This window comes from Malania oleifera, chromosome 3 (assembly GCF_029873635.1).
Source record: "Malania oleifera isolate guangnan ecotype guangnan chromosome 3, ASM2987363v1, whole genome shotgun sequence".
NCBI classification, from domain to species: Eukaryota; Viridiplantae; Streptophyta; class Magnoliopsida; order Santalales; family Ximeniaceae; genus Malania; species Malania oleifera.
The window spans coordinates 36,482,778-36,504,843 of NC_080419.1; the positions used below are offsets into that span (position 1 = coordinate 36,482,778).

Sequence of the window (22,066 nt, forward strand, 5' to 3'; positions counted from 1 at the left end):
GATCCAGTTACCCAAAACCTCATGCAACTAGTGGAAGAGGGAAAAGAGCATCAATTCTTGTTAGAAAACAAATTGCTGATAGCACATAGTAATTAGCTCTTTGTACCTCGAACTATAGATCTAAGGAAGACATTGCAAAAAGAATGTCATGACACCATATGGGTCGTCATCCAGTATGGCATCGCACTTCGGCATTGTTGAAGTAAAGGTATTACTACCACATATACGTGATAAGGTGGTCGAGTATACCCGAACTTGTCTCACCTATCAGCAAGACAAGGTGGACCAAAAGAAGATTGCAAGGTTGTTGGAGCCTCTTTATGTACCAACAAGACCATGGGAGAGTGACTCATTTGACTTCATCACCAGTCTACCCAGAGTTGGAGACGTAGTGTCTATACTTTGTGGTTATAGATAGGTTTTTTTAGTATGGTACTTTCATATCCACAAAAATTATTGTTTGACGGAGGAGATAGCACAATTTTTTTTCAAACATATTGAAAAGTATTGGGTTGTTCCCCAAGACACTGTCAATAGCGGAGACTCAAGATTCACGGGCAACTTCTAGACATAACTTTTTAGAATCTTTGGCTCACGGCTTGACATCTCTTCAAGCTACCACCCACAGACAGACAGATAGGCAAAGAGATTCAATGGGCTACTACAGGAGTACTTACGCCATTTTGTCACCACCAATCAAATTAATTGAGTGCACCTACTTGAGGTGGCTCAATTATATTTCACTGCCCAAAAGAGCTCAACAACCAATAAGAGTCTTTTTGAGCTTGCTACAATCTAATAGTCACTATTACCTCACACAGTGGACGAGTTGTATAGAGGAAAGAGTTCAAAAGCATACGTATACACGAAAAAACGGAGACAGGATTCATAGATCGTCTCAGCGTGCCTAGAGAAAGCTTCCAAGTGGATGAAGAAGTGGGTAAATCAAGGGATAAGACCGTTGCACTTCAACATGGGTGACTTGATGCTTGTTAAACCCTATCTTAAATAGATTAGGTCACTACAAAGTCAAGATTGGAGACTACTTCACAAATATGAAGGACCAATCCCCATCTTTACTAAAGTCAAGACTCAAGAAGGCCTCTTACAAGGTTGATCCTCCGGTTTGGATGAAAGTGCATCTTGTGTATCACGTCAATTACCTCAAGCCATTCAACACTGACACTAAAGATCCAAACAAAAGTAAGTCAACAAGAGCACCACTGAAGACAACGCAACCCAATAGAAGAGAAGTTGAAGTCATCCTTGCAGACAAAGAGTTCACAAGGAAGAACAGCACAAGTTCTTAGTGAAGTGGGAAGAACTTGGAGATGAAGAAATTAGTTGGATGTCAACGGAAGACTTGCAACTGCTCGTGAACACAGTTGAAAAGTACCTATCGTCAAAGTCTACGAAGACATCAATCGCATAAGTGGGTGAGAATGTTATGAGCCAAACTTGTTCAGTGCATTATGTTTGCCTATGACAGCTTGCCTTGTGTGCAATAGGTTACATCATGTAAATAATAGTATATGCATTATGCTATGAGCATGTGTAAACCTTAGTGTAAAGTGAGAGTATGATGACTCAATCATTTTGATGTTTCCTAGTGCCAAAGCTAAAATAGCATATAAAGCTCTTTAGGGGAAGGAAAGTGTTGTCAATCTTGTAAAGCTCACTAGCATTTTGTAATAGTATTTAGCCTACTTGCCTCCCTCGCTAAACGCATGCTGCCTACAGAGGTGTTGTTAATGAATTATGTTGCTTCAATGTTTATCATGTGCTTGTCATTTGATTACATGAATTTCTTACTACTTGCACTTACTTTTCATTCAATTTCTATGAATGTGTTTTTGTGGTAAACTGCAGTATACCTTGGCTAACTAGCTAAGCAAGAGTGCTTTAGCTAGTGCTGCACTGCCCTTCACAAGATGTGAAGTGTTTGGCCCATGACATTGGTTCATGACTTCATGTCATCAAATGAAGCACAAGGAAAGTATAAAGGTAGAAAAAACAAAGTAAAAGCTCCATTTCCTTACAAAACACTAGTAACACATGCTTTCTCATTTTGCTTATATTTTATTAAGGCATTTTATTTGCAAGGTTTGGAGTAGCTAACCAAACACCAAAACTAAAGAAACCTAAAAAAAAAAAAGTTACACTTTTGTTCAATGTTCCTATCTGCTTTGCCATAAGGTGAAAAACATGTACAACTACAATAAAATTATATTTCAAGCACAGTTTCACCATAATGATTCGCTTTTCTTAACAAAATTTGGTTCACTATCAGCCCATCTTGGAACTCATCATAACACAAAAGCAACAAATAAGATCCAACAACCAATAATTTTTTTTTAGATGTAGAAAAAGAAGCTTCACAAAGTAAAAAGGAAAAACAAATAAATCAAAGGAGAACAAGGAATCCTCACTCGTGGAAACAAATAAAAGCAAAAACAACATCAATTTAATAAAGCCACCTACAAACAAGGCCCCTTGCCTCGAGGACTCTAAACTTTTCTTAGATTTATCACAAAAAACAGCGAATTGATCATCCAAACTCTCATTCTCTCTCTCTCTCTTTGCCTTATTAGTAAAATTTTTTTTTTTTTTTAAAATATAAATATGGGAACCAAGGGGGTGTACCCATGTGCAGAGAAGGAAGGAATTAAGGATTCCAAGGAAAGATGATCAACAAAATCAATGACAGCCCGCACATTGACAAAATGCTGACCACTTGACCAAAAATGTAAAGACTTTGCCCAGCATAGTTGGGCTTTAGCAATAGAAATAGCAATTTCCCCGCCATAAAAAGCTCTTCTATTTCTTTCCTCCAAACGATCATGAAAGGATCAACCAATCTCCTTAAAACCATGGAAAATATCAATTGCTCAGTTTGGTTTGAGTAGCTAGCCCTGCATGACCTAAAGAATAGAGCAAGGGGTATCTAAATAAGAATAAAATATTATAAAAAAACAGAACATTTAGCACTTAAATAATTAAATACATGTATAAAAAAACAGAACATTTAGCACTTAAATAATTAAATACATGTATGTGCACATGAAGATACAAACTACAGCTTCAGAAACAAACAGAATTGAGTCCGGCACCATAATGGCGAGGATAATTGAACTAATTAGGTTACAATCACAAAGTGAAAGCATTCCAATAGTTTTCTGTGACAATGAGTCAAGAGTAAAGGCTAAAGCACCCCAACACTTTATTGCAGCATTCCTTACTAGAACAAATCACACTCAATTTTGGATGGACAAGCACATCTATATTGAACATTACCCCTCAAGCCTTTAAAATTTTAATAATTAGTATCGTTCAATAAATACAAAAATATTATTAACCCATAAACACTAAAATGTCATACACTTTCTTTATATTAGCATAAGCTATATTTGTACAGGAAGATAAGCAGTGCACCAAGAGTTGGAAAGAAACGAGTAAACTCTAAAAATAGAAAGTTAATAAAATTTAGGGGCACAATTTTGATCCCGCAACTGCAACACAAGAAATGAAAACAATTATGCCATGAACACTGTAGATGTGCTTCGTCAGCATACCTTGTGAGGTGAATCCATTACTATATCACTGATCTTATCAACTGCGGCAACTGATTTCTCCGAAACACCATTCTGCATGAAAATAGCAACTGTCTGAAAACCTGCTACATGAATAGTAACCACAATATACCTCAGAAACTGCAAAGCACTAGTAGAAAGCACTATTTGAACCAAAAAATAGCTTCCATTAGCATTAGAATAACTTAGGCAGATACGGAAGAACAATGCACAACTCTATACCCATGGAGGTATAGGATGCAATAATTTATAAATAAAATACTCTATTTAAAATGTAACAGTGGTTACTAAAAAATTGGCAACAAGAAGAAACAGGTAACATATCACTAGTACCATCCCCCTCAAGATGTAACACCCAAACCAAAACGGTGGATAAAAGATCTAGCCCCCACAATGTGGTGAAATAAAGACCACCTCAACCGAACATTTCATTCACAGTATGTGTTTCTTTCCATCAGTTTTTCCAGACTTCATATTTCAGTATAATTCTACTCCAAGAATCTTCACAGATGATTAAGAACACCTTTATCTCTTTTTTTGTTCTGTCATACCAAATGTGATGACAAAATAAAAATGTTGTGAAGTTGTGATTTATGCGACATGCCATAACAATTTCAAATTAAATTGTTGTCTGATGTAGGAAAAGAAGCAAGACCATGGAAAGACCCTCGTTGGAGAATAAAATTGGGTCAAGGGATTGTTGGGTTTAGTCAGTAGTTTATTATATGTTCAGTTTAATTAGTATAGTATTATGTGTATTTGGGTCCTTGTTTGTAATACTTGTGTTTTTCTGGGGGCATGTTTGTAATTTAATATAATTTTAAGGGTACACGTGTAATTTCATGTGTTGAGGCTTTCTTATAAATAGTGTGTGCAAACCATGTTGGTGGTGGTTGTTGAATTTGAACTTGAAAGTGAACATCGGATTTCCCCCTTGTACCTCCTCTTTACTCTCTTCCCCTTCCTCTCTTCAATTTCTTCTAATATCTCCCCATGGCTGCAGATCCTTGATGCTGCCCCTGCATCATTTGGTATCAGAGCCCAACCATGATCTATCTCCATTCTTCTCCTTTCCTCTTCAATTTCTTCTAATTTATCCCCATGGATGCAGAACCTTAATGCTGCCCCTGCATCATTTGGTATCAGAGACCAAGCACAATCTCCATTTTTCCCATTCAATTTCCCCACCTTCCCCTGTCACTTCCTCAATTTTGTCCCTCTCTTTTTGTTACTCTAAATCCCAAACTAGATTTCATCCCCTTCAACCATCCTCTTGCCCTTAAATTTCAGTATATAAAAAAAAAAAGCAGTTCTGAATTTTTTCCAAAAACTCCAGCCATGTTCCATTTTTTCAAACACCTCTTCCCTAGAAGTTTTTCTCGACGCCTCCCATACCGTCAAAGACAGAATCCCCTGAAACCCTATCCCTTAATACTTCTCGCCATCCAACCACTGAAGGGCTCCCACGCACCAGCCAAACTTTCTCCAGCCAATGGCTCCTCAAAATCCCCGACTTCCATGCTCTTTCCTCATTACGCCACCACCACTAGTGCAATCCCCACCCCCTGTTCTCCTTTCGCCCAAAGTTTCACCGCCAAAGTCCTGCCACCGACAACTCACACGCCTGACCACCAGCAACCTACGAGTGGGAATCCACCAGTCTCTTCTCCTGGTTACAGATTCGGTAGAAATTGCTCCAGCCACAATATTTTTGAGTTTTCTTCATGATATTTTTTACTTTCAATGAGATATTTTGATTGTGGATATGATATTTGGTGAGCAAGCATGATAATTTGATTAGAAAGGCTAGAAAGTGAATGGCTTTTGTCATACTTTAGACATAATATCAAGCCATTCCAATACCTTTCTTAAGTGTGGAGAAAATGTTTGCAAATTCATCATTGATGGAAGATGTCCTATGAACGTGGTTTCTATAAATGGAGTCACTCGTATGAAAATTCAACCAAAACCTCACCAAAGCCTTATGAGTTATCTTGGGTTGACAACTCTACTCTACATGTTTGCGAAACATGTTTGATTCCTATCCACATGGCTTACTATTTTGACAATGTTTGTTGTAATACCATACCCATGAATATTGGCCATGCACTCCTTGGTTCTCCAAGGTTGGATGATTTGGGTGCGACTCCAAGACATAAGAACACATATATCTTCCACTATAACAGTAAGGCGGGCAACATCTTGAAGCCCACACTACCACCAACCAAGACAAAGAATCTGTCAGCGTAACTCAACTTGAAGACATTGCTAGGAAGAAAATGCATGTTGTTGAAGATACTCAAAGTCTTTCAAACATTCCTATGGTAGAGTTCATCACCCCCGATGAATTCATTGATGCCAATTCTCAATTCAAGTCTATGTTGCTGTCAATGGAACATACTTTCTTCTCTCACTCAAGTTCTGGCTTTAGAAGAGTCCAAGTCTATTTCTAACCTCTGATCCTCCAACATTTCAAAATTTGAGGCCGAATTTTTTTTCTATTTGGGGGAGATTTGATGTAGAACAAGAAGCAAGAAAGTAAAAGCAAAGGCAACAAACAGCAATTATGACAAAAAAAAAATTTGGAGCTTTAACCTTCCAACAGGCTTCAAAGGAAAAGGAACAGACCCATCAATTCTTAAGGGCAAGCAGAAATCCTTGACAGTGAAGGTGACTCCTTTATTCCCCACACACTCAACTGAGTCTTCCTAGCCAGGTATAAAAGTAGACTCGTAGAGCTCTCCCAGCAGCATATATGCCTCCTGCAGCTCCCAATCATTAAGATTCCTGTAATGAGATAGATTACAGATGTCATATTTTCCCCAATAGAGCACATATCCAACGCCAAGTTACCTTGACTTCTAGTGAGATTAAGCAATAAATTGTATGCTTCTTTGAGTTTGAGAGTAGTATCACCACACCAAACATCAAGTTGAAACCAAATTTTACTGCCATTACCCACAAGAAACTTCACAAATTTAAAACAGGCATTTTTGCAAAGCATAATACCATTCCAAAGGACACAACAATGGGAGCTTTTAATGTCCTCAGTGTATCAACCACCAGCATCCACCCCATACTTATCCACAGTGACTGTTTTCCATAACCGCTGCCAATCAGCCCCAAATTTTCACAGCCACTTGCCCAACAAGGCTTTGTTGAATGTTTTTTAGATCTCTAAGTCCCAGCCCTGGAAGAATTACTGTATTCTCCATCTATCCATCAAGCAAGCCCTTTTAAAATTGTTTATTACTGTATCCCACACCAATTTATGCTTAAATTGTGATCCCAATGAAATATCCACATAGGCTGTTGGCGTCTGCCCCACTTTGCAACCCAGATTATTGTCCATGTCAATGTTTTTAAAAAGCAAAGCATAAGACGAGACGTTTTAACCCTTAACGAGGCGAGGTGTAACCCTTGAGAGGTGAGGCATAAGCCTTAAGGCATTAGGGCGCAAGCCTTTTGGAGAATTTTACTTTTTAAATAAAAATATGTAAATAAATTAGATATATTAAAAATAAATAAAAATAAATAAAAAATAAGAAATCACAAATATAATGTTAAAAAAAATCAAATATAATTTGCATACTTGTTGGCCATTCAAAATTTGCTAACTTGAACTCATTACATAATCATACACAGGATAGCTAAAACATTACAAAGTCCAAATTTATTTTCAAGATTTAAGGTACACCTCACAATTATTTTGGAATGGTTGAGGTTCAGAATTTTAGAAATAAAGTCACATTATGACATTCCTTTTATATAAACACGGAGTTCTAAATTTTTATAGCCAATCTAACTTGAAAATCACACACCCAAAACGTGTAAGCTTCAATTAAAAGTTGCGAAAGGCATGCCTTTTGCACAAATGTGTAAGCCTCAGCATGTAATGCATTGGCTTTTTTGGGATTTAGTATTTTAGATTGTGCCACAAGACGTTTGAGGCATGCCTTGCCTTGAATTGAGCCTTGATTGAGCCTTTTAAAACATTGGTCCAAGTTACCAAACATTCTCCACCCTTCGAATTGAGATGACCTTACTCTTCCTGACCTTAACCTTCAAACCTGACAATGCTTCAAACTGAAGGAAAATTTACCTGAGGTACCTGAGTTGCTTCTCTTCAGCCCCGCAAAAGATAAGTATTTGTATTGAGGAGATGAGAAACCTCCAGCTCAGAATTTCCATTCTGCCCCATAATGGGCGAGATTGAGACAGCATGACTCATTATTTAGAATAGAGAAATTTGCTGCAGATACATAGAAACTAATCCAATTGACTCTGCAAACCCCATTTTATTCAGAACAAATGATAAAAACTCCCAAGAAATATTAGGGTGCTGTTCGATGACCATCTTGCAGATGACCCTAGCTCCTCCACCTTCTTCTTGGAATAAACATGAATCACAAGTTCATTAGAAAAAAGAACAGCATCCAAAATATGCCTACAAGGCACAAAAGCATTATGGCACTAAGAGATAACCTGCTTATGGCACTAAGAGATAACCAATCCAATAACCTTCTTCACCCTTAAAGCCAAAAGCTTAAGAATGAATTTAGGGACTCCCCCAATCAAACTAATTAGCCCAATGAATGAGGCATTGAGGTTCTCTTACAGAATTTCCATGTTCATAAAAGAAATAAAAGACAACTATGAGATCGTCCACAATAAAGCTCCAAATGCATTTTAAAACCCCAAAGAAAAACCATCAGACTACAAGAATTGAGAGTAGCTTCCACATATTCCTCCTAGAAAGGCTTTCAAGCCAAGTCCTATCTTCCTCATGCACTATGTTGCTTCTTGCAAAAATTAAGAATTCCTTTGCATAATTCATCAAATGTCTCCAATATGCTTATACTTTAAATACAGTCAGTTTTTGTCCTGATACTTTGCCATCTTATAGAAAAATTTACACTACGTTTGGTTCGCCAAGTTAGGATTAGAATGGATTCAAATTCAAAGCCCAATTCTCGTTCCAATGTTTGTTTATGAATGAGGGCAGAATCACATTCCAGCAGAAATTCCGATTAAAAAATTCCCCAATTCAATGGGAGGAAAGAACTACAATCCCATTCCTAACTCTTTAAAAAAATTATTTTTTAATTCACTAAAGTGTATCAAGGGGATGCCACTCAACCACAAACAACAAGGGATCACCAGCACTGAACGGTGTCAAAAAAATCAAGAATTACAAGTGAATTAACCAAAAACAATCCATTATGCCATCTATAACAGCAGTAATCCAATGATCTTTACTAACATATCATGGTGTGACCAATCTTTTGAAAGTTTCTTTCCCTCAACACAAAACCAAAAGATGGTACGGGGGATGAGGGACAAAGGTTTTTTCCTTTCTTTGACAGAGTGGATATCATTCCAAGCCCATAACTCTCCTTGCACTGTTCTTGGAGTAACCCAGTGCCATCTCATCAAAGAAGTGGCCAAGTCCCAAAGTATTCTGGTCCAAGAGCAGTGGAAGGAGAGTTATGGGCTTGGAATGATATCCACTCTGTCAAAGAAAGGAAAAAAGCTTTGTACAGCTTATCCACGGTAAAAATTTTTCCACGAGTGGCCTACATAAAGAAGCAATTTTTGTAGGGATTACTATTTTCCATACGATCTTCCAGAGAATGTTGTTGCTAGTTCCTGCCAGAGGATTGAGTTTCCTACTAGGAAACACCATATGGAAAAGCAATGCAGATAGGACACAATATTGACACAGCGATATGACAATTTCAAAAAAAACAAAAAAATGAGGATAGGACACCATTGACACAGCAGGGACACAGTAATTCAAAAAATATATATTTAGGTATGTTTTTCGTTTTAGATGACACATATTGTGATAATTTTAAGCACCATTCATGCAAAATTTTAATTACACATCTCACAAACTAAATTTATACAATCATCAACTACTCTCATGGGTGACGCTTTCACTTGGTCTAACTCTAGAGAGCCGCCTTCTCAAGAATTGATAGATTCTTCATTTCAGTAAACTGGGATTCTCACTTCCCAAAAGCCACCCAGGGGCTCCTCCCCCAGGCCCACGTTGGACCATTTCCCCATCACCATCGACATGGGAGGAGTTAACTAGCGGCTGCAACTGTTACATAACACCATTACGTAAAGATTTTTTGGGTTCCTGATACTGTTACACAGCGAAATTGGAATCATTCTCGATATACCATGTGAAAAAAGAAGTGGGGGAGATTATAATGAGTATGATAATGATACAAAATTTACTATTTTTTTAAACACTCACAAGATATGCATTAATTAACAATTTTAAAACACTAATTTGTTAAGAAAATATTCTATTTTGATAATATTAGTAAGTTAATATTTTTGTTCTATATGTTTCCACTTCAACCTTCTTTCCTTTTCTAGTTTTTAACACTTTCAAGTTGTTACTTTGTGTACATAATGATAAATTTTATGATTAAATATTATAATTTTAAAGCTTCAGTTATAGTTGTACAATATAACTTGTTGGACTAAATTTATTAAATTTTCACTACTTTAACAAATAAAATAATAGAACTTGCTTCATTTATTATATATTTGAATTATACGTTTAATCGATTAATAGAGTGTATATTGTATTTTGTTTTATTAATTAATTTATCACACATAAGATTGATGAAAAGGTAGAAATACACGCACACAGATTTTTCTGTACTTGGTGTTTTAAAACAATTGTAAATTTTTGCCCCTACCAAAAAACTTAATAACTTAGTTGAACTAGATGATCCAAACTACACAAACTCTTTCTAAGAAGGGTTTAAGACCTTAAAACATGCAAATATACTAATATGCATAAGCTTGTGTGTGCTTGGAAAAAATTCACAGCCATTACACCCACTTTTAGTTACGTAACATCCGCTGCACCCATTACCATTACACTACGCTACCCACTACCGCTATTCAAAACCAAGGTCATCACTGCAAGCTAAGAGGAAAGCTAGCTTAATGTTAGCTACAAAGCTAAAGGATTTGAAAGAAAAGATGAAGGTGTGGAACAAAAGTACCTTCAGGAAAATTCAAGCAAAAAAGACCATCACTCTTAATGAAATCAAGGTCCTTGATGAGCAGGAGCTTAGACAAGGACTCAGCGCCAAAGAAAGGGCCAAAAGAGTTTTCTTGAAGAAGGAGCTGATCAAGGCTATTAGTCTCGAAGAGATCACTTAGAGACAAAAATCTACAGCCTTATGGCCACAGGAGGGAGATCGGAACACCAGATTTATCCACCGAACTATGAATGCCCACTGCAGATTGAACACCATTTCCAGCATCGAAATCGGGGGTACACCTTAACAGGGGAAGATGAAATTAAAAGGGGCATCTACAACTTCTATAAAACCCTTTACTCTAAATCCGAAAGCTAGAAGCCTATAGTGAATGGCATCAGCTTTAAATCTCTAAATCCTCCACTGCAGAATGGCTAGGGAGACCTTTTGAGGAAGTGAAAAGTCTTCCGCCATCAGAGAGTGCAACAGAGATGAAGCGCCAAAGCCATGTGGTTCACCTTGTCGTTCTTTCAGACGACCTAGGGCGTGCTCAAGCAAGACTTCCTTAACACCTTCAAGGAATTATTTAGATTAGGTGGATTTGTGAGCAGCATCGATGCCACTTTCCTTACTCTTATTTCAAAGAAGTCTGGGGCAGCCAATATAAAGGACTTTTGCCCAATTAGTTTGGTGGGAAGCATTCACAAGATTCTTGCAAAATTCCTTGCCACAAGGATCAAAAGAGCCATACCGCAAGTTATTAGGCAACATCAACAACCCTTTCTAGCTGGTAGATAGATCATGGATGCAGCCCTCATTGCTAACGAAGTGTTGGATTCTTACTGAAGGGAAAATAAAAATGGGGCTGTGCAAACTCAATATGGGAAAAAACTTTGATCACTTCAACTGGAACTTTCTCCTTTACCTTTGAAGGAAATTGAGCTTCGGGGAGCACCGGTGTAGATATCAACACTCCAAGTTTCTTATTGCTTACCAATGGGTACCCTATTGACTTCTTTCATTCTTCTAGAGAACTAAGACAACGGGACCCTTTATCGCCCTCATTTTGGTTCATTGTGGTTATGGAGGTTTTGAGCCTTATATTGGTAAAAGCTACAAGACAAGGGCTCAACAAAGGCCTAATATTTGGCAAAAGGGGGAGGTCCCTAGAGATCTCACATCTCCTGTTCCTAGATGACACAATCATCTTTGAGAGGATAATCCTCTCCACATCCTAAATCTGAAATATATCTAGCAAGGTTCAAGACATCATTGGGTTTGAAAGTTAACCTTGGTAAAAGTAAGATCATTTCGATTGGCGAAACTGCAAACGGGCCTCTTCTCATAGGACTTTTGGGATGCAAGATGGGAACCTTTCCTATCAATTACATTGAGCTACCTTTCGTCGTCAAATTCATAGACAAAACAGTGTGGGATCCCATCATTGACAATTTTAAAAAAAGGCTAGCAAGATGGAAAAAGAATTTTTTTTGTCAAAAAGTGACACACTCACCCTCATTAAAAGAAACTTGACAAATCATCCCGTTTACTTCATGTCCCTCATACCCCTTCCGGCTTCTGTTGTCAAGAGACTTGAGGGAACTCAAAGAAGGTTCCTTTGGGGGAGCTTGGGCACGGAATTCAAGTTCCGCCTAGTCAAATAAGGAATGGTGAAACAACCCATTCGTCCAGGTGGCTTGGGTTTGAAGTCCTCAACTTTTTCAACAAAGCCCTACTTGGGAAATGGGTTATGGAGATGCAAGATTGTGAAGGAACACCTTTGGCGAGGAATCATCATCACGAAATACAAGCTAGATCATAATGACTGGACTTCCCAGGCTGGCAAACGACCGCATGGTGTAGGTGTATGGAGCTTCATCAAGATAGGTTGGGGTGATTTCTTTTCTCGTATTTCCCTATGGAGAACAGGGACAATATTTACTTTTGGCATGATCAAGAGGCTCTTGGCATGTTGTTTCTGGCCGTTTATAACTTGGCTTGCAACAAAGATGCATATATCAACCAGCACCTCAAACCTCACATCAGGGGCTCTTTTGGAACACCCCCTTCCTTAGAAATGTGGAAGATTGGGAATTACACTAGATCACAGACTTCACAACCATCTTTGCAACTTACAGCATCAAAACAGCACAAATCAGCCAGCTTGAACCTTAGATAGGGTCTTCACCGTTAGATCCTTTTACTGAAAACTCTGTCCTTCAGAGTCCAACAATAAAATTTTTCCTTGGAGTCAAAATTGGAAGACAGCTGCCCCCACAAAAGCTGCCTTCCTTGCTTGGGAGGCAACTCATGGTAAGATCCTGACTTTGGATAACTTGCAGAGAAGGGTGCTTTCTGTCACCAATAGATGCCCCCTTTGTGTGGGTGATGCTGAATCAGTTAAGCATATTCTCCTTCATTGCCCTTGGTCAAGGAACTAGTGGAATTTGGCTCCGAACTTGATTGGACAACGGTGGGCCACCACCAATTCCATTGGGGGGAAGCTTTGGGCTTGGAAAGGGACTCAGGCAACAAACGATAAGAAAAAGGCTTTGTCTCTCATTCCCTTCACAATTTTCTGGTGTTTTTGGAAAGAGAGTATTTAGTAACTCAACCTCAACGCTTCAAACCAGCAAAGAGCAATGCTTAAAGGCAGTTATTAGCTGACACAATGGAAATGTTGTTTATGACTTTAATGTAATCTTTGATCTTTGCGGCACCCTTCAAGGTGGTTGATTTGTGGTAATTCAAGTTGGCATCCCCTTGATGCCTACTCAATAAATCCCCTTCATTTACCAAAAACAAATTAATTTATCACACATGATTTATGAAGAAGTCAAAAAAAATACATTTTTTTTCCATCAAAGGCGGGCTAAAAAAAATGTAAAATCTATTGCCTTTACTAAACAATCTTGTAAGTTGAACTAAAGGATCCAAAATGCACTAAAATTCCTTTTAAGAAGGGTTTAAAGCTTAAAACATGCAAACTAATTAACATATATAAGATTGTTTGTGCTTGAGAAAACTTCCCGTTATGTAACAACCGCAACTCCCGCTTTCTGCTACCGCTATTTAAAACCATTATGGATCCAGCAATGGTGGACATTATCCATCACCCATAACTATTATAATCCATGTCTATGTATCCTTATCCCAATTGACCTAGTCATTATGCACAGAAACCCCTATATCAACCTATGGATATGATCCAAGATATAGGCAAGGAGGAATATTTGAACCCTTTTCATCACTTGGATTTTCACAGGAAGTGGATTTTCATGAGTAATAAAGAATGGGAATACGCTGTATGCCATACATAGACTCAATTTTTTATTTTATTTTTTTGGATAGCCAAAGAAATTCATTAGATAGAATAAGAATGTACAATTAGGAGACAAGACATATCCCTAACAAAGTCTAGGAAACCTCAAGGAAAACAAAATAAGAAAACCAAATTTGTGAAAAACAGCCCAAGGAAATCAGCACAGCCTAAGAAGTCAACAAATAATACCAATCCAATTGAATATTTGAGAAGCATATCCCCTCAAAATTACCATTACCCACGCACCACAGAGAAGCCAAAAAATGAATCTTCTCCCACACCAACAAAAATGCTAATTTCTTCCTTGAAAATATATGCAAGTTTCACTCCTTCCACAAACCCCAAAATACTGCAAGTAAAGCACTATCTATAGCATTTTTCCTTCTTACTACCAAACCCAACAAAAGATATTGCCAAAAACTCCTCAACTGTCCCCGGACGCAGTGGCGGGCCTACATATATGTGAGTGGGGGCAATGCCTCCACTAAAATTTTGAAAATAAAGAGATGTTTTGGATAAATTGAGAAAATAGATCCACTAAAAATACTCTTTATCTTCATTTTCAAAGATAATAAATATAAAAAATTAAGATTTTTTTAATAAAATGATGTTATTTGAAATAAAAATTACTAGCGTTAAATGTGCATATATGTGTTTTTTAATTACTCGTCTAAGAAAATAAGAAAAATATATCTATTTTTTATCAATATATTTTTTTGCCTCCATTGACGAAAATTTCTGGATCTGCCACCTGGACAAACCCAACTTTCTCCAAAACAACTGAATAACTTGTTCCAAACATTCTATGCAAAATTACAATGCAAAAAAGAAGTGGAGCAGAATCTGAGCAGTTAAAACGAAATACGATCCTTCCAAATAGTTTTGTAGAGTGGGAAGGAAAAGTATGAACTAACCAAGAATTCACAAAAAGGATTTGCAAGAATAGACTGCCGAGGATCCAACAGCCAAGATAGGCTGTCAGCTTCCAAGGATACCCGACAATTATTCAACAGGACCAACAATGAAGATAATTCATTTGTTTCCTTATCATTCAAGGATCTCCTAAAATGAAAATTCCAAGAAGGACCATCCAGATCAACAAGGAAAGAGGAAATGGGATCATTTTGTCCTGCGCAAAAGAGGTTATTCCCCAACCAAACGTCTTTCCAAAAACAAATATTGCACCCTTTACCCGACACAAATTTAGCATGGGGAATAAAGAGAGGGGAAAATCTAAAATATAGCTTTCCACGAACTTTCCGAATAACATCTAGAACCCAAATTGATTTCACACCCATTCCCATGAAGTCCAAACTTGCTTTTAATAACTTTACGCCACAGAGAAGAATCCTCTAAAGAGAACCACCAAAGCCATTTGGTCAAGAGAACCGTGTTTTTAGACACCAAATTTCCAAGACCCAAACCACCCTCCTGTTTAGACCTACAAACTACCTCCCAACTCACCAAATGGTCCGTAGAACCCCCTACCACTGATCAAAGAAAAGATCTCATAATTCTCTCGACCTTACTAGCAACACCCACTGGAATTTTAAAAATAGAAAGAAAATACAACGGGATACTAGAAAGACAAGGCTAGATTAGAGAAATCCTGCCTCCCAAGGAAAAAAAGAACTCCCTTCCACCCATCTAGACGCTTGGCCACCCTCTAAACTACAGGGTCTCAAAATCTAACTAACCTAGGATTACCCCGCAAAGGAACCCCTAGATAGGACAGCGGCCACTCCAACTCGAACCACCCAAGGATTACTTTCAATTTTTTAATTGTATTTCAACAGTTTTATAGTCATTCAAACATTATTTTTTATTTTTTATTTTTTATTTTTTTGCCGACAGCACACTAAATTAATATATAAAAACACTGTTCCTATAAAAGGGCATTCTTAGGATGAAAAAAATTAGTCAAAATACATTAATGTAAAAACCATTGTTCCTATTAAAGATCATCTATTTCTCTTGCTTCTCATAAAACCCGCAACTGCTACATGACACTACCTACAACCGCATATTAAAACCATGATCATCCATAGAATGCCCCTCAGCTTCCAAGAACAATTAAGAAGTAGATTTCTCATTGGTTATCAATGGCTTTCAACCTTTACAAGGCTTTCTAACCATAATCATTTTCAGGTTGCTTATGCCTTAGGCTATTGGGATGGTTCATTTGCTTGAATTGACAATGTCATCAGCGCACAGATCACATTTCAGCTTGTTACAACAATGCACCAACACAACTCATTGGCTCTAACGTAGAGACTCTACTACTTGCTCCTTTTGACTTTACCAGGTGTTATGACAGAAGTGTATCTAGTATGTACATTATATACAAGAACAGGCTATCAACTTGGCCAAAAGGAGACATCCATGTATATTAGTGACTCTTCTTTTTCATCCTTTCCGATGTGAGAAAACTGACAAGTGAAATATTCACAGCAGTATTCCTTCACTTGAGAGTTTATAGCACTCCCCATTGAGCAAAAATCATATCCCCCTTGGGAGCAAGTCCAATTCTCCAACAATTGCTCAAGTGGGCCTTACCATCATGTCATATGTGCCTCAAATTGCATTCCATCTGCCTTTCGAACAAATCTCAGCTCCCACATCTCTACCTTATCCGAATACATTTAACCAGGCTAGATGATCGTCATTGGCCTAATTCACATGCTTGGCTTTCCAAATATTAGCACGTTAAGACACTTGCATTTGGTCTTTGGGCCCTCCCATGCATATTCACCACTCCTCCCTTTCATTCCATTCAAATGTGGGATAACTCGCAAGCAGGTATTCTCATACTTCTAAAACCTGAACCAGACCAACTGGCAGGAGGGAACAAGCCATTTTATCAGCAAACCAAAACACACCATTTTACCAGTCCAGGTGATGCTTGATTATGAACAGAGGTCAAACCAGCCAAACATGGGTGACCTAGCCAGACCCAGTGAACCAACTGGCTTGACCCAGCCTTTAACCAAAAAATTTATAATTCTGTTCCTGCCAAGAATAAAACTCCAAATTGCATGCACAACATGGAAAATATTTACCAATACAACTGCAGCCTTCTGTTTTCATTTATCAAACAAACAGTATGCATTTATATACACCATAGTTTCCAAATCGAGATTCAAATTGCAAATTGAAACCCCAATTTCATGAATTGAGATCGAGAATCGAATCAAATCGAATCGTAAGATTTGGTGCAAAATTTGAAAAATCAATTCCTAATGCCTTTGTAGTAAGTTTTGTAGGTCTAAATCCTACCAATACCATTATACCTATATTGATATAAAAATAAAAGTTGCCATATAAGCAAGATATACCATGATCTAACCATTCCACCTCTATCAAGTATCAAGTTAAGCTAGTTTCTATGAAACTATAACACTTGTTAGGTGACTCAAAACTAAAGCAACAAGTCTAAGAGTTCAAAATACACTAAAAAGTAAGATAAGGACACAAAAAAAATTTTTAAATTGAAATTCATGCTTATGGTGTAAGTGTACATGTTTAACAATAAAAAAATCATGTGTACGCTTTCTTTAAAATAAAATAAGGAGAGGAAACAAGAAAAACTTAATGAAAAATTGGACTTTATGATTTTAAGGGAACGAATCAATGAAAAACAAAAGCAATTTGAACTTCATGATGTTTAATAAGAAAAGTCATTTTTAATGCATGGGCTTACTCTAATAACTAAAAAAAGAAGAGAAAGTAAATAAAAAACACAAACAAAACTTACTAAAATATAGAAACTAATGAAAATTAGATCTTTAAATCCAGAGGAGTACAGAGGGCAATGTTCCAACCAAAAGCTCACCCACCTAGTTGACTTTAGTTTTCTTCTCAAGACAGGTTTCCTTCTCTAACTCTGGTTTTCTTCTAATCTTCTTTAATGGCAGAAAGAAGAGGTGCAGAATGAGAGGGCCAACATACTTCTTTCTTCCCTCTTGAAGGACAAAACTCATGTAAATAGCAAATGGAAGGCGAGCATGAAAAAGAAAAGGGTTTAAAATTCTTTTAGTTGGGTTTTAGGGGAGTTGCATCTGAATCATACTCTTACTCTCAAGTAAATTTTTTTGAGAATCAACATTCACTTTTATTTAATATATTTATGAACTAATCAAATTCTATTATTTTACCCTCAAGTAAAATTTTAACTAAATCAAAACATCTCCCACTCTTATTTAATATTTGTTTGACTCCTACTCATGATAATAACCATAGTCAAACACTCTAAATATATATCTCTCTTCAACTCACTGATCCAAAACCAACCCGTTGACTTTGCCACATTGGTAATTGCTCCAGGTTTCAAAGCCATGGATATTCTGAACAAGAGGAGATCCACAACTATCGCCCACCTAACCCATGAGATTGGCTTAACTGTTCACCAAGTAGACCTTCCTTCGCCAAACCAAAATAGATGGTTGCTCTTAAGCTGTTCGATCTGGACCCTGACATACAGCTGATGGACCATATCAGTAAACTGGTCTGTACTGGCAAACAGAAATTAACTCTGGACTATATTAGCAAACGAATCTGAGGTCTTGTCCATATTAGCAAACAGATCTGAAGATTCACTCTCGCCAATTGGCAAATTGACATTGACGAACCAAATTGATCTAGTTGACCTTAACATCTCTTGGGTCCAGACCCATGCAACTCAAAGGTTTACTGAGAATCCAAATGAATAACACTAGGCCATGGTTTTAAATAGCAGCCGCAAATGCTACGTAACGCCCTTACGTAATAGTTCTTTGGGTCCCCAATACCATTACACCCTGCTAGATCAGTGGGGAAAAAAAATCATAGTTGTAAGTGTAACAGCCATTACGGACCGATACCATCACATAACAGCGGCTACTACCGCGACAAGACTATTACAAAAATATATATTTTTTTTTTATTTACTTTTTCTTCCCATTTCATTTTTTCCCTTTTCATAAATTTTTCTTGATGAGCTATGTGGAAGGGGGGAGACCATAATGAGGATGACAATGATACAAAATTTATTTTTTTTAATATTCACAAGAAGTGCATTAATTAATAATTTGATATGCACATTATTTTGATAATAATTTGATTTTTCTTTAGCTTTAACTTCCTTTTCTTTCCTAGTTTTCACCTTGTCCACATTATTAGTAAATTATTTACCTAATGATAAATTTTATGATTATATATTATAGTAAGATTAGGTTATAGTTACACCTCAATAGTATAACTTGTTAGTCTAAAATTATTGCTTAACAAATAAAATAATAGAATTTGTTTAATTTATAGTCTTATATGTATGTCATATGTGCCTAATAGACTAGTGGAGTGTATAAATATTTTTTTTTATAATTAATTTGTCAAGCATGTGATTAGTATAATTTTTTTTGTCAATAGCAGTTTAAAACAAACGTAAAATTTGTTCATCTACTAAAACTCTCTTTAAGAAGAATTAAGAGTTTAAAATATGCAAATTTACCAATATACATAATGTTGTGTGTGGTTACAAAAAATTCATGGCTATTACACCTACTTCCATTATGTATCTTCCGCTACTTTAGCATCCCGCTACACCCATTACCATTACATTATGCTACCTGCTACCACTATTTAAAACCTTGCACCAGACCCAACCAAGAAGCAGCCAACCCAGGCCCAAATCAGCAAACACCATCTCCTTCCTCATTCAAACTAGTCAAGCTTAGCCGCCATTACTCCCTTGAAATGATTGACTGATACTCCAACGCCCCACCGATACCCCACAATAAGTGCACCAAATGCCTCCTTCATTTTCATCTTTTCTCACACGCCCCCTCTTCAATGCCCCATTCCAACCCTAATTGTTGTTACTTAGATCTGATGAACTTGCACACTTTGTTGCATATCTTCTCAATTTCTTAGAATTAACAATTGATTGTAAAACCTCCAAGAGTGTCCTCCATTGATCTCCCTTCAATCTTCTAGGAATAAAGTTAGAATACCCTTTTCCCTTCAAACTCAACCCTAATTCCAAGAACTTACCATCTCGCATCAACCTATGAGCGACCCAATAACAAATATACCCAAACCTCTTCTAACAAGCAAAGTGATTCAACCTAATCCACCTATTCCATTTAGGATTCTTCTAAAATAAAGCACAGAACCCTTGACTCCACCTTCCTGATCTCAGATCCAAAATACCCACTTCAATCAGGATTGTTTTCTGGAGAGTTCCATCCAACATCTGCCCACTGAGATTCGCCATATGGGACAGTACACGAGAGATAAAAAGGGGGGGAGGGGGAGCAAGAGAAGGACAAGAGAGAGGGCTTATTATCTTCATTTCTAATTAAATACTTGAAAGCAAAGGATCGTCAACATGACATGAAAACATGGACCTAACATGTTTGTCCTCAGAATCAATGATCCTGCAGGATCATCAACATGACATGAAAACATGGACCTAACATGTTTGTCCCAGAATTCATTGATCCTGCTACTGATGTCATTAATAAACATCAGCCAACAACGTCTACAAAATGAAAATAAAACGCAACAAAATGTAATCATGTGAAGAAATGAGAATATAGTTAACTTCATATGACATTCAGAAGGTTTTGTATTAACTGGAACCAAAAGCCAAGCGCTCAGAGCACATGCATACTGCAAAAAATTCACTAAAAATGACACCATCAATCCTGACAGAACACCTCCTCCTATCATTTTGAAAATCAAACATCAAAGCAGACACTAAATCATGTCACGAGAAATATTTGTTCAATGATGCCCAGATCTTTACCCCAATAAAAAGGTGCCCAGATCAATGATCCATAACCATTTCTAGAAAAGAAAGCTGCAAGCACATCATACTTGCCATTACACCTTGAAATCTTCTTATTTAAGCATCCGCTTCATCACCATCCTGAATGTGAATTATGAAAGAACCAAAACACCCTATTTAAGAGATTCCAACACGACAATCAGAAAAAATCCCACATAAGGGGCAAACAGATCATGTCTTGCACAAACTAAAGACAGTGAAACCAAAGCAACAGTCTCTAATGTCAAGTTTGATGAGCAATCAATATTTTCTCCCACAGTGCAAGCAAAACTATAGAAACTCTGGAAAACCAATGATGCCGTCACAAGGAATTTATACAATCACAAGATCTTCCCCTAGAATTTAGAAGTTGTGAGCATTGCAGATAAAGGCCAGGAAATAGTGGATATGAATTCAATTGGATCAAAGAGTTTGTCCTCACATTACCCACCCCGTCCATTTTAGTAAGCCTTCAATAGATAGATTATTGGAAATTAAAATTTAGTTCCAAATTCAATTCTATTTCATATTTTGCGCAAGTTCACAACAAAATTTTTACATGATATTTTGAAATCGTCAACAAAGATATTGACAGACAGTGACAAATCTTAAACATACACTAAGCTCCTGCCCAATGGTAAGAATGCTACACTCAAACCTGAAGGTCACAGCTCACAGGTCCAAGTCACAAAAACAGCCTCTCCAAACGTAGATGTAAGGCTGCATACATCAGGCCCTCCCCACACCTCCAATATGGTGTGAGAACCTTGTGCACTGAGTGGAGAATTAAGCCACTGAAGTTGGAAATTATGAATGTTCATCATGGTGACAAAATTGTCGGGCCAGGACTAACACCCCGCTCATTAGAACTAGAGCCAGATGCAACTTGAAATACAGCGAAACTAGTGAGGAATCTTTGATAATGATACAAAAATTGGAATCAATTGAACTTAAGTTTCTCGGGAGACTGGGAATCTCTAAAATTTCCCGAATAATTCACAAGCTAATGGGTGGATAGAGTAGCACAAGAAAGAAAATCCACTAAATTAACCTTGAAAATTAAGATTACAAGCTGCAAATCTAGCTAGTTTTCAAACAAAGTATATTTTCTCAGTTGTTACCTAATATTTAGAATTATTTTCTAGAAAATCTATATTAACATTTAGAATTCTAGATTTAGTCTTTATGTGCTTTCATGTGCCATAATATGCGCTGAGAACTTAATCCATGATGCCGAAAATCACTAAAAGATCCAACTAAACCAAAACCAAACCAAACCCACTCAATCACTGCCTGTTGTTAAGAGGGCATAAGACATGACAACTGCAATGAAAAT

The 22,066-nt window shown here is 37.1% G+C and overlaps 1 protein-coding gene across 1 annotated transcript in view; it reads right to left on the minus strand.

Moving 5' to 3' along the window:
- The window catches only part of LOC131152194 (splicing factor U2af large subunit A), a 56,442-nt gene that overhangs the window by 22,917 nt on the left and 11,459 nt on the right, over positions 1 to 22,066 (minus strand). The window contains exon 5 of the mRNA XM_058103916.1: positions 3,573 to 3,644. Coding sequence (XP_057959899.1) covers positions 3,573 to 3,644 — 72 coding nt within the window. The remainder of the gene's footprint in view (positions 1 to 3,572; positions 3,645 to 22,066) is intronic.